Source organism: Anas platyrhynchos, chromosome 7, assembly GCF_047663525.1.
Source record: "Anas platyrhynchos isolate ZD024472 breed Pekin duck chromosome 7, IASCAAS_PekinDuck_T2T, whole genome shotgun sequence".
NCBI lineage: Eukaryota > Metazoa > Chordata > Aves > Anseriformes > Anatidae > Anas > Anas platyrhynchos.
The window spans coordinates 22,445,408-22,459,060 of NC_092593.1; the positions used below are offsets into that span (position 1 = coordinate 22,445,408).

The 13,653-nt window shown below is 37.5% G+C and overlaps 1 protein-coding gene across 3 annotated transcripts in view; it reads right to left on the reverse strand.

Annotated features, from left to right (window-relative positions):
- OLA1 (Obg like ATPase 1) overlaps positions 1–13,653 on the reverse strand; it is a 109,171-nt gene that overhangs the window by 82,530 nt on the left and 12,988 nt on the right. For 2 of the 3 annotated variants that reach the window (XM_027461345.3, XM_027461344.3), the window contains exons 3-4: positions 12,406–12,549; positions 5,085–5,212 (exon numbers count right to left, since the gene is read on the reverse strand). In XM_027461345.3, coding sequence (XP_027317146.1) covers positions 5,085–5,212; positions 12,406–12,549 — 272 coding nt within the window. The remainder of the gene's footprint in view (positions 1–5,084; positions 5,213–12,405; positions 12,550–13,653) is intronic. The other variant, XM_072040966.1, reaches the window with a different exon arrangement.

Here is a 13,653-nt window from a genome sequence, read left to right on the forward strand (position 1 = left end):
TAAGAGAAGGATGTGGAACACATTTCCTGGAAAACTAGGACCCGGGGGTATCAGTGGGAGAAGCAGCTCAAAACCACCAAAAGCTCTGGCTGCTTAGCACCCAGAACACTCAAAACTTGATGGAGCCGTAGCAGGGACTAAATATTGACAACTTCCATTTCCTTGCTAAAACGTTATCTAAGAGTGAGTCCTACATTTGCACTTGTGACAGGGTCGCTATTTTTAATCCGCCTTACAAAGAAAAGTCATTTTCTACAAGTACCTGTGACTGATCTGCCATAAAAGTTGAAAGTAGTTGAAGGCATACAACTGGGGAAGAAACACTATTACAACCTTCAAACAGTCTGTCTTATGCCACCATGAAAATGCTTCTGCCTCAGTTAAACCATAAATCCACCTGAAACGTGGAAAACAGAACTGAGAGAGAAATATTTCAAAACAACAAAGCTCAGAGGATGAACAAAGTTTTAACTAGTCTAAAGTGTGTGTTATCATGGTGCTAATGTTGTAAATGCCATTATCCAGGACAGAAAAAAAAAAGAAACTTAGAATTAAAGCCCATGTTCACTCAACTAATAATAAGCGAATACATCTGCTTGAACAAAAGTTTTCATACTTTGATTCAGCCAAAAATAAAATATAACCCTATTTCCCTCAAAAAAAAAACAACAAAAAAAACCTGGGATAGCCTCTGAAATAAACAAACAAATAAGTGTTGATATCAAATTGTTTACCTCAAAGTATTCATTTTTAGTTTGTGCACTTTATTAGAAAAAAAATGTAGTAAGTTTTAAAGGAAAGAAAAACATACAGTTCTACTCTGTATGGGAAAACTTGTTTGCTGAGCTAAGAGAACCCACTCCATATTGTTACTAATCACACAAAAATACAGCAGTACTCTCTAACACGTTACCTGGCTTTACTTACCCTATTACCCTACCATATGTTGTTCTCACACATTGTTGCTCCTTCAGTATATATATTTGAAGAGTAGTTTACGCATAAAAACATTTTCCTTGAATTCATAAACACCATGCCTCCCAGTGAAAGTAACAAGTGTATCTAGGATATGGAAATCAGAAGCCTGAAAATCCATAACCACTTAAAGGTGGGGTTACTTTCCTTTTTCAAAATGAAATAAAGTAACACATTAAGCAGACATAAATCTTCTGTTTAGCTTTATGTTACGCAAGAAACAGTGTAGGTAAATGTCTCACACATCTTCCACAGTTTCAACAGAAACGTAATCTCAATTATTCTAAGAGCACTAGAGCTGCAGCTCACCTACGTGCCCTGCGGTGGACTAAGTGATAGGCAATGATCTTCTTCAAAAACCTTCTCTTAGCACAGAATAAACATCATTGAATCCTGTTGTGGGAGCTAAAAACCACAAACAGACCCTTTTGTCCTTAAGAAAGCAAAAATTCAACATATTCTTAGTGAATAAAGAAAAACAGGATCAAAACCATTAGCCTAGGACTATAAAGTACCTTCAGTGAGATTCCAGAAGCTCATTACACTCAAACCGCTCTCCATTCCTAGCTACCCATTTCCTCACCTGTCATTACCTTAATTAACACAACCTGAGTGAGCTTTTTGTAAAAACTCCAACTGAACCAAGCCTAGAAAAACAGCCAGGCACACATCCATCTAAATTCTTGGGATCATCTGACTCTGCTACCTCTGATTATAGTCCAAGAACTGTTTTTACCCGGTAAAATAATGTGCTTCAGGACAGCAATAAAGGTGCTCCGTAAGTTATATTATGGAATCAGACACTGACATTTAAAAAAAAAAATAAAGTCTTCATTGTTGGGAAAATAACATGAAGACTCAAATAATGCGATCTGGTAGACAGCATTAGTTTTAAAGCCTTTTTTCTGAAACAAAAAACAACCAACCAAACAAAAAACTGTTGTTTCCCAAGCCAGTCTAGCACACAATTACTTTGGTAGCAGCTGGAGTTAGTAACGCTCACTCCATCTCTTGAAGTCAAGTTCCTAGGACAATAAGCGAACAGGAAGTTTTCAGAAGATTCCCACTGGCATCTGAGTTCTGCAAATCACAGAAGAGGAGGAAAAGATCAACACCCTGCCACCTCACACCGCACTACTTCGGTACATCCGTAGTCAGTCCAGGAGTCCACAGAGAGCCCACACAGCAGGATGTAATCAGCATCTTTTCCTACTATAAACCTAAATTAAAAGAAACAAACTCAGTGCAAAGGACAATCCTTTTGACTGGAGCCCATCAATACCAAGACGAAATGACTCTACCCAGATCTGGATAAAAAGCTATTTATAACCATGGGAAATCCAGTTTTTCTTGTCAGGATTAACACATTCCACACAATGAAAGTTATGTTTGTGTCAGATCTGCAAAGTCACCACTACCTACCTTTCCTAGTTTTTCAGAGAAATGTAATGAATACGCGAATAACAGCCAGTAAGCCTAAAACCCAAACTGATGTAGATAACAACATGCTCAGCCTGACACTAGCAGCACTCCAGCTTGAGCGTGGTCTGCCACACTTCTCAGTGTCAGGGTAACACACAACGCCATTTGCCTAACCAACCTTTCTTCAATACATTCAGGCACACAGACCTTGAAGTGCATGGCACAAGCCTCACAGTGACCTGCTTTTAACTTTCTGCTTGACACCCAGAAAGAAGAAAAAACACAGTTCTCTGAAGGGCTCTGCTTCACACACTGCCCATTAACAGCAGCAGGATAAGGACTGGGAGCAATAGTTGCAGTGCTCAAAGGTAAGTTTGTTCCAGATCAACAACTGAACACTACATTTTTTATGCTTTGAAACAGAATGACCCAAAAGTTTACATAATCTCCCTGATGACTGTTTTGTTCTGATTCCTACCTGAAAATCCCGTATAAAACAGCTTAGCAGCTTTTTAGTCAGTCCTGCTTACTTCCCCAGATCACTTCTTAGTACACCTCTTCTTATGAGTGTTTTGTCATTCCCATCATCTCTTAACCTTCAGGAACACCTTTCCAGCTTGCTGGTGTACAAGGCCTCACCTACCAGATCACAGCCTCTTCCCGTGTAGTAGAAGCAACCTGTCCAGATTCCTTTCAAGTCAGCTTCTATGCTACTGCAAAAATCCAGTGCCTGCCAGCTGGGCTCAAAACTGACAGCCAGTCCCTGGGCACTGGCTCCCAAAGACAGACAGCTGATTAAGGATTTAGACCGAACTCTGATAAAAGCCAACAAAAAAGCTCCATCTTCCCAGGATCTGTAATATTTAAGGATTCGCGATACAGTTTAGGTAGTTTATGAAATCTGACAGAAATAGTGCCAACCCCACATATGCCACAGACTCCTAAGAAAGAATTTTTAGAATAGAAATAATTGTGAAAGGTAGTTGAGTGTAAATAACATTAAAACATATAAAAAGGGTTTACACACATAATTTGACATGGTATGTAGAACACTTCACTGAGTCATACATTTTGACTTAAGTTTGGGTTGTGTAAACAACAGTTTCTTATTTTTAATTTACTAGGGAGGTTATTACTAGCTTTTAGTACCAAATCTTCACTTTAACAGTACTATGGGAAAATGAAGTTAGAAAGTATGCCGTTTGCAAGAAGAAGAAAGTAGTCAGCCAGACTAATTTGCATTAACTTTGTTTTATTTTATTAACTGTTAGCTCTAACAACCATAAATATTCTTTGGAAAGATCTTCATGTTTATGGGCAATTAATACAATTTTACAACAATTCACGACTAGCTGGCATTCTAACTAAAATGTGTCTAGCAAGAGCAGTATAAGAGGAGGGATAAGATTTAAAAAAAAAGAAAATGAAAAAAGTGCTATTTAAAAAGTGATTCTAGTATCTTTTTTGATCCAAAAGACTGAAGAAAAAGAGCAATAACCATTTCACAACCATTATATTTCAGAATCCCAAAAAGAAACTGAAACATATATCAAGTAAATGCAAGACTAGATTAAGAGACAGATTTTAATACAAAGAATACAAAGTATCCGAATGGTCCAATTGCTTTTTCAATCCCCCAAAGAAAAGCACAAAGGGCATTAACCCTTATAATAGCTGTCAGAGACAAACACATAACATTATTCAATATATACATTAAAAAGCATCTTCTCCACTGGATCAATTTGTTCCATAACAAGCATCTATGATATAAATACTGAAACAGAACAAGTCTAAACAGGTTATCACTTATTCTTAACTGGCACCAGACAAAACTGTAATTACAAACCCAGGACAGCAATGGATTTGGAGAGACTCATCTCCCCTTTCTTCTAGGGAAATTGTAGAAATGGTTGTTAGGTAGTCCTAACACGAGCATTTACAATATATTGATGTATTAGTACCACCTTCACATACGGATCTAGTTCCTGAAGTGATGCAGAAATTCAACAGATTATTTCACTTTATCCCAGTGAAGATCTGTCCTCACCTTTTCAGAACACTTCAAATACTGGTCATTACTTAGCTGCAATCATTATCCCATGGCTTTCTATTCTACTCAAAGTATATGTCATATGACTTAGGGAGAAAACAGTAGTACTAGATATACATATGGCCAAGTTCTCAAAGGTGAGATAATTCATTCTGTACCACCCTCCCCCCCACTTACTTAAAGATGGTTTCCAGGCAAACACTTTGGAGAAAGGCCTAGGTTCCCCAGAGCACATCCTATTTTTCAGCAGTAAAAGCCTAAGAACACAATACACTTGCCTCCGAAGTTTGTTCCACTTGATTTAAAACCAGAGTACCACTATTCCGTACCAAATTTCTGTCTACGTATTCCTGATGCACAACAAATTGTACCCAACTTACCTGTTCATCAGCCATATAATTAACTGTAAAGGCATGTCAGCTCACTGCTCTGCATAAACATGCTTCAAATCTCAACTTCACGGGAACACGGGTTCTCACCATCTAAATCATTACTGTAATATAGCAATCGCCAAATTTTATGACTAAGCTGAATGGTAAAAGTGATTTTTTAATGGATATTTGGTTCTACAGTTCTTGAAGTACAACAGTGCTGTCCTGTAAGCTACAGGTAGAACATATAAATGGAGTTTACATACGCATCAGATGAAAGATCCCATCGCAGGCATTAATATGAGACAAAAAGGCATTTCCTAAGCCTTGGCCAGTATGGGCTCCTTTCACAAGGCCAGCAATATCCACTACATTCAGAAAGGCTGGAATTTTGCTGAAAGATAGAAGTTGAAAGTTTCATTGTTGAGGCATATCAGCAAAAACATTTGGCACAGAAATAAGTTAAGAATATGAAAATGCATTCCCCTTTTCCAGAAAAAGATGCACATGACAGTATCTTTCTTCTCCATTTAACTTGCAATGTATAAAAGACAAGATTCCCTCCTCCCTCGAGTAAAACAACAACCATTCTTTAATTTGTCATAGTTCATGGAAAATGAAAACACTTTTTTTTTTTTTTGACAATGTGGAATCATAATGACATCTATACAAATAACCAACCAGGCCTGAAATGCTGAAATAAGACACCTGTAATGAGCAGTTTTCATAGTACCAAAGGGATAAAACTCATACGTGGTTATCACGCTCTGCTGTTTTCACCTCTATGGTTACTGTTTAGTTAAGTTAAGCGACTTCGTCAGAAGACAAGGGCATTTTTTGAAGTGTTGGTTAAAACCAGTAGTTTTAACTAGTAGTAGTGGTGGTCAGGGTTACACAAACAATTTGAAAGAAGGCAGAAAACAAATTTAGATGAAGCTGAGAGTTGAATGGACACAGCTGTGACATTTTACACCAAGTACATTCAAACCAAAATTACTTCTCAAAATCCATCTTGGGAAAACAACAATTAAAACTCTGATAATGTGTCAACTAAAAGCACAGTCTACATAAATGACCATGCCATCATTTACAACTGCAGAGAGAAAATAATGCTGAAATGGTGCAAATTCCTCACTTGCGAAAGACAAGAAACAGCACACCACAGGCATCAAGATTTCCAACTTGAAGGCTTCAAAATACATAAACAAAAGGAACAGTACTTAATTTCCAAACACCGTAAATTATCACCAACTATATTTCACTAGCATGATGCTTAGATAAATACAACACTTCACTGTCCTACTAATATTCAAGTACAATGAAAAATGCCCAAATATAATGCCCATGACTAAATGCTTTAGTAATGTTGATGAAAAGGGTGTGACTAAAGCTATGAAGTCTATCCCATTTTTGTTTTCAATATTCCTCTTACACTTCACAAGAAAAATGTGGGATGCTTGTGTGTTTCTTTTTTGTGTGCATGTGTGTTTTTGTTTGTTCTTGTTTTTGTTTCTGTTGTTTTGTTTTTTCGCCTCCTCCAAATAAACAAACATTACAGTACAGGATCTGGACAAAATCTTTTTCTTTGCCAAGGTAAAGTTCAAAGCACTACTATACCCACCAGCTGTAATAAATTGGGAACTTAACAATGCATTCCATGTTATCAATACCTTTGTGACACGATTAGAGACAAGCCATAATATAACACAACATTCAAAAGGGTGAGATTAGAAAATATGCAAGAAAATGTTTACAACATAGAATGAGTTGCTTATAGTTCTTATAAATACCTTCAGAAGTAAACAAACTTTGAAAGCTTCACATTTTTGTCCCGCTATGGTTTTCTTAGAAAATTCTATCGATTTTTTTTTAATTACTAGTACACAAATTCAAATGGAAGCAGCTAATCAGTCATCATTAAGGAACTACCAAGAATAACACACATTCTGAAGGTAAAAACCAATAACCCCATGAATGCATTAAGCTACCGATTCCTCCCACCTGACAGAGGTGCACAGCTAATAAAACCTTCACAAGAAACAGCAGCAACTTCCCTGAGAGAATTTTGTTAGAATTCGTTGCTTTTTGACAAGAAGTTAAGTCAGCAGCAAGGCAGAAAAATTATACTTTTTAAAGCATTTTTCCATTGTAATTTCAAATCTTACTATAAGAAAAACAAAGGCAGTGTTAGAAATGTTCTCTTTCAATACTCGCCTCTAATTGTTCCGGCAGGATTAGCTTCCTGGCCAGCCATCAGAAGAATTCACACTTTCGCTAGAGATGGCACATTAGAGCAGGACAAACACCTTCATATGCAGATAGGCTACTGTCACCAGAATCGGCCTCATTTGCCAGAGAATGAATGCAAAACTCCAGCATATTTATTTCATAGTTGGCTAATACAAGCGAGAGACCTTTGAAGATGAAGTAGCTGGGTTTCCAAGATGTTTTCTCATCTTCATCTCGGGTATCAAAAAGCTGACAACCCAAGCAAAGTAAAACAATCACCATTGTTGGTGGCCCATTTCCTAAGCCTAAATCTTTATATCATCGTAGGAAGATGAAGACTGAGGAAAGCAGAAAAAGGCATTCCAAACTATGCTCTGAAAGACAATTAACGTCATGAAACTAAACAACCTGCAATTTGTTGTACATACTATTTGTTCCAAAATTTGAGGGGAGAAGGCATACATTTATTTTGCAGGTTTCCACAAGTAATTGTTTAGCACAACTAAGTGTTTAGTTGCAAACTGTTGCAGGCAACACACACCTAAAGCTTTGGCTTCAGATTAAAACATACCTATCCAAAATGCTGCTTCTCTCCCTGTGTTTTTATTCTTCTCCAATGACAATGCCCTAATAATTTCTTTGCAGCATTTACTGCAGTTTACTGAAATCTCACACCCACCAGGATACCCTGAAAAACCAACCAAAAGCTTCAGCCAATTTTATAACGCAGCAGTTTTCCAACAAGCCTGGGTGATGATTCTTGTAACGCTTACTTTGTGCTCATTCCCTGAATGGTTCAATACACTTCTCTCAACTCAGGCTCTACCAGGTCCAAGATCCCACACAGCAAAAAAAGGTCAGATTCTTTTCCCTTTGGTAAAAAGAAATGTTACTAACTCCTGGTTCCAGTACGGGCTCTTCTTCCTTTAAAAGCTTTCATTTGAAATCTGTTAGAAAAGAGAAATTCTACTTCCTTCCTGAGCATTCCTATAGCTTAAGCAGGAGTCATCCGTTAACACTTCACAAATTACAAGAAGTAGCAATGCAGATGACCATCTACATTGTGAGAACTTCTCAGAAATCCAGAGTCCTCTGTCCTCACTATTATTTTCAGCTTATTTCCAAACACAACGGAGCAGTACAGTCCCTGCGTCTTCCAGGAGATTGTACTAACACTGCTACTGCAGTCGACCTTGCAAGAAGTTCTCACAGGGTAAAAACATCTCACAAGGTAATTAAAGAAACTATCTTTTGAAAAATTGGGTATTGCAGATGAACTCTGGTAATTTCTACACAGGAACTATTTCATGAAAAACATCTTCTCCGTGGTACTAACTTGAACCTAACAGTACAGGAACCAGAAATGAAAAAATCTGCTAATTAAATTTCACCTTTGTAAATTATAAAAAAAAAATAGTAGAAGATTCAGTGCAGATTGAGACACATGCTCATATGCTATTCAGTAAGTAATTACACCACTGAAATACATCTAATCAAATTTTGCCTCTCACACCAGGCAGAAAAGATGGCACAAACTCCCACCACTTAAGATTTTTCATTCACTGCTGGCAAGTTTTTTACATGCAAGTTAACTTACAGCAGCCAGATCTCACTGAAGAGTTATCAAACTGAGCGATACCCAGAGAAGAAGCACGCTAACAGCACGGTGTGCTTGCCGCTTCAGGCCAGAAGTTTTCTGTAAAACTGGGATTCTCTTATAGATGCTGACATACCAGGGTTACAGCCAGCTAAGTTATTCATGCTTCACTTTGGAATTATAGGTGAAGTTTTCATTTACATTAATGCTATTTTTGAACCTGGAGGAGGCCCCATATGATGTCAAAGAGTCCCACTGCTGATCTAACAAGCAGTTTCCACCAAATGATTAAAGTATTTTTACTCCAAAACTTGATCAAGTACCCAAATACCTTACCCTGCAATACAGTCAAGAGAACTTTTATTTAATATTACACCAGACTTTTATGACCCAGACAACAATGGAAGTTACTGCTCAGATTTAGTTCAGTCACTACCACTCGAGCACTGTAGATCTGAATGCATGAATTTTAACAATCTACAACGTAATAGGGTTTTTTTTATAGGCAATTTACTGCCAAAAAAAAAAAAAAAAGAGATCCTAAAGGATAATGCTAGAGTTAAAGAGGGCTAGTTGTACTTCACATATTATTCCCCTGTGAGATAACAAGGATTGCTTTAAAATTTAAGTTGAAAAAGACATCCAGGAGAGATTTAAAACAGCCTAAATTAAACAGAAATGTTTGTAGTTGCAATAAATGCTGTTTTGTGAATACAACTGTGCCACACAATGCATCTACTTACAGCTGCAAACACACCAGGAATTGAATGAATACTGCTAACCTGAGAAAGGATGGACCAAACAAATTACTTATATTTTACTCATTCCTGCTTATAATCTGATTTGATTTTAAGCAGAGCAGGAAGCAGAAGCCTAGACTTTAAAATCTTTTTCTGTTAAAATATTATCTGCAGTTAACAGATCAATTGTTTCTGGATTTCAATTCCCAATTTTCAAGGCAGGAGCTACCTGCCAAGATGAACACCTTTTCTATTTTAAAATTAGTGGATACCGTTGTTTCCTACCTGGTTAAGATTCAGGAAAAAGAATACATATTTCTGCTTTTGTTCCTAAACGGATTATCTTCCAACAAAGATAATCTTTTTCCAATTGCTAAACTGAAACTAATTCAATCATTAGTCAGTCAAGCCTTGCCTGAAAGTACCCATATTGGGGGAACGGAGGTAGGAGAACAAAACAAAACCTCACCTTTCCTCTCTGGAAAAGCTAGATGTTAGCACAACATAAAAACCGTGAGTTTTCACCGAGCATGGTTCAGTCAGTACACCTAGATCTAATACGTACAACTTTACCTTTATGTCATTGCCTCTAAATTGTTGCCTACAATTCATTTAATTTGCAAACATTTACATTTCCAGTAAGTAACACCAGCCAGCTGTCAGTGGGGGCTAGCACACCAGCCCCACTCCAGTGGATGCTTTAATCTCGTGGCAATGGGAATGGATCCTCAAAAGCAACAAACGGTACCTGGAGAGCCCCGCTCCTCCTCTGGTGGCAGAGCAGCCGCAACCCAGACCAGTGCTATTCTTGCAGCAGGGCCCACCCCTCCCTGGCAGAAGCGATGTCCTCCCAGCATCCAGGTGACAATGCCTGCCAGCTTGGCCCAGTCATGCTCACCACACCTGCGGGAGCCCAGCACAAGCAGGCAGGTGAGGTTTTTGACTGCTGCTGCTCTGCATGGCTGCTGCTCGTGCTGAGCAAAGAGGCTCTCAGGAGTGCTGGACTCCAAGCATCCAGACAAAATCGCTTTGGCCTGTCATACGTTACTTACAACAAAGCCCTCTTCCCTCCTACCCCCATACAATGACTGCAGTTCTGTCGTGACTAAGTGTAGCATATAAGAAATAAAAACATCAGTGCTTTAAACTGTACGAGACAAAATCTTCAGGCATTAGGGCAAATGAGGCTGGTTTAACGAGTACTTAATGTCTATATGACATTTCTGCATGCACAGATTGATTACTTTTACTAATCTAAACACGTAGAAAATTAACACTGAACATCTTACATAAAGATGAAGAAAGAAATCAAGACTATTCAAGAGAAATTAAGGAATTTAAATTACAATTTAAATGTAAATTAAATTGTGTATCTTCATGACCACGGCCACATCTCCTTGAGTTAGTTCCAACCAGATAAACACAAACAGTCCAAGGAGCATTACCTCAGTCTACTGTGCTACTGAATTACTGCCTTTTTTTTTTTTTGCTTGTTACAGTGAAATATTAAAGAGAGAAAAGCATAATAACAGAATTCAGAGGAGCTACTCACTAATCCCCGTATCCATTTAAGTAATCCAATAACAATGTCCAGTAATATTAAAGGGAAGGGGTTTTGTGTGTTCTCTCTCCAGACAGCTTCTGAGTGTGACACCATGCATTCCTTCTAAGAAGAGATGGCCAAAGAAGGTGAGGAGGAAGAGCTCGTTCTCTTTGTCACTTCAACTACTGATTTAGAAGTAGCCAGTCATAGTTAAATGAGAAGAAACAGAGTGTTTATGTGGCCAAGCAGTGATATTATTACAATTTAGACTTAAAAACAAACAAACATAAAACTATGAATTGTATAAGCCACATTGTTACTTCTGCACAATCAACAGACCAAAGTTTTTGTCTCAAGTTCAGCACAGCTTTATTGTATAGTCTACATAATAACAAGTCTGTTTAATGCTCACTTGGGAAGGAAGAAGTAGGTAACATTATAACAATTCACCTAAACAAATAGCTCTGTATTAGTGTATTTCTCAGTATTTAAGAAGTACATAGGAATTACAGATAGAAGTGACTTGTTTGGACCTGAAAATTAAGGTGACAAATGGATTCTTGGTCAGTGATCTTTTTTCAGCTGGGAGATATCTGGCTTGAAAACTCAAGGCCTAGATGTTAAACGAAAGCACTGACATGCATGATAATTTGACCTTATGATTTACGTACATTCACTTTATTCAAGATACATCTGCATGTAGTTGAAAACTGAAATTAATAAGTTACGAGTATCTATTTTAGTTTCTGAGTTCTGAAAGTACCTTAAACTTTTCTTTTCAATCACAAATCCATTTCTCACACTGAGCACATAGAGCAGGCTATGAAAACAGTCACTACCAAAAAACAATGATGTGACAAAATCAATACACTTATAGACCAGGAAAAGATTTGAAAGAGAGAGAGCACTAAATATCATTGAATATATCAGGCAACAAATAGCAGAGCCCCAAAAAAAGGAGAGAGAGTTCGGGAAAAAGGCTGTCCATAAACATTACTGTTAAAAGACTGATGGCACAGGTTAAGCTGCAAGGTAGCTAAATAACCATGGCATATATTGTATTCTGAACAACGTAAAAGACAGGATGAACATTTTAAAATGAACAGTCTCGTGACACAGATTAGGTATGTCCACTATTGTTACTGCTGATTTTCCAAATCTCTGCAAAAGATCCAAGTCACCTGGGAGTCTCTACCTTCAAAGGTGGAACAAAGCTGAGCAGTGACTAGCAGTACCCAGACTTCTCACTCATAGCACAAGAGTCATACGGAAAACAAAGTCCAGATGTTTGTATACATACCATTTCACATTCTAAGAGAGACACCAGTCATTGTAATTGCATTGCATTGCATTGTAATTGAACATTCTAAGAGAGACACAAAGTCATTGTAATTGCATTAAACTTCTATGCAAACCTCGGTTTCAGTAACACCATTTCATCTGTTTAAACAAAGAAAAGTACGAAGAATTTGAGTTACCTTGGAGGTTTGTGGTACTGACACAGGAAGTCAAATCTGTCATCTGGCACGGGTACTCGACTCTCATTTGGATCAATAGTACAGAACGGGAAGTTTTCTGCTGCCGCTTGACTCTTTGTTAATACATTGAAAAACGTGGATTTCCTGTTAAAAAATATATATAAAGACTTTTTTAAACAAATTTGAATTAGAAGAATTTACAAGGGCAGGATAGAAACATTATCCCAAACCACATGCAGTACTGAACTATGCCTCTGCTTCAAGTGACCATTGCGCTGTTTCTAGTACAAGACTCTTTCAAACGCACATATGGAGTGTCACATCAAAACTCCACGTTTACCTCTCTTCTGTGCCCTAAAGAATTCCCCTAAGTGACTATATCGCACATGTCAGCAGAGAAATTCTAGGTCAAAAGCAAAACACAGCTCTACTGGCCACTACTTATTTTCCTTGAGCATAAAATGAGAAAACAAATCAGGAAGCCTGAAACGTATTTCAAGTGAATGTGCTTTGCTGAGACCTATCAGCCTTTTCCACAACTATACTATTTCTTCAGATTTATTTACGCATTAACACAACTTCAGTATCTAAGCAATAAAAGTCAACAACCAAACACAGAAAAGGGAGCAAAGAAAGCAAGTCACATCAGTTAATTAATTTCAAGTGATTTTTTTTGTGCATATGAATATACAGTTTAACTCAACAAAGATTTTTTGTGTGTTAATTACTGTCAGTAAAACTGCTAGGGAAAAAAAACAAACACATTTCATTTAAACCGGACAGTAGATTATTTTGTTAGTTGGCATTTATTAAACCAAAAATAGCCACTCCTGAGTTATTGCTAAGAGAAAGTTCTTAATCAAGTCCTCGATCTTCCACCTCAAACACTCTGTTAGGTGCTTGGTTTCTTTCTTTAATTTCAGTTTTACAGACTTTCTCTGCCACTGGGTAACAGAAGTCTGATAGCTGTCCCTGTACACAGCCAAAATGCTCAGAAGTCAGTCACAACTGTCCTTGAAAGTTGTTTTATAACTGCAAATGCTATTTTCTCCATTTATGTGTTAGCCATTGCTATCACTAATTATTTCCTATCTGGTGTGCAACTCTCTTAGGCCCTGAAAAAGTAAATAGATATAAATACTGGCTTCTTGTCATTTCATTATGGCTTTGAGACAAGTTCAAAGTTTTCTTTCTCATTTTCAGAAAAGAAAGAAGTAGGGAAAGCTTTCAAAAAACTTCGTAACATTA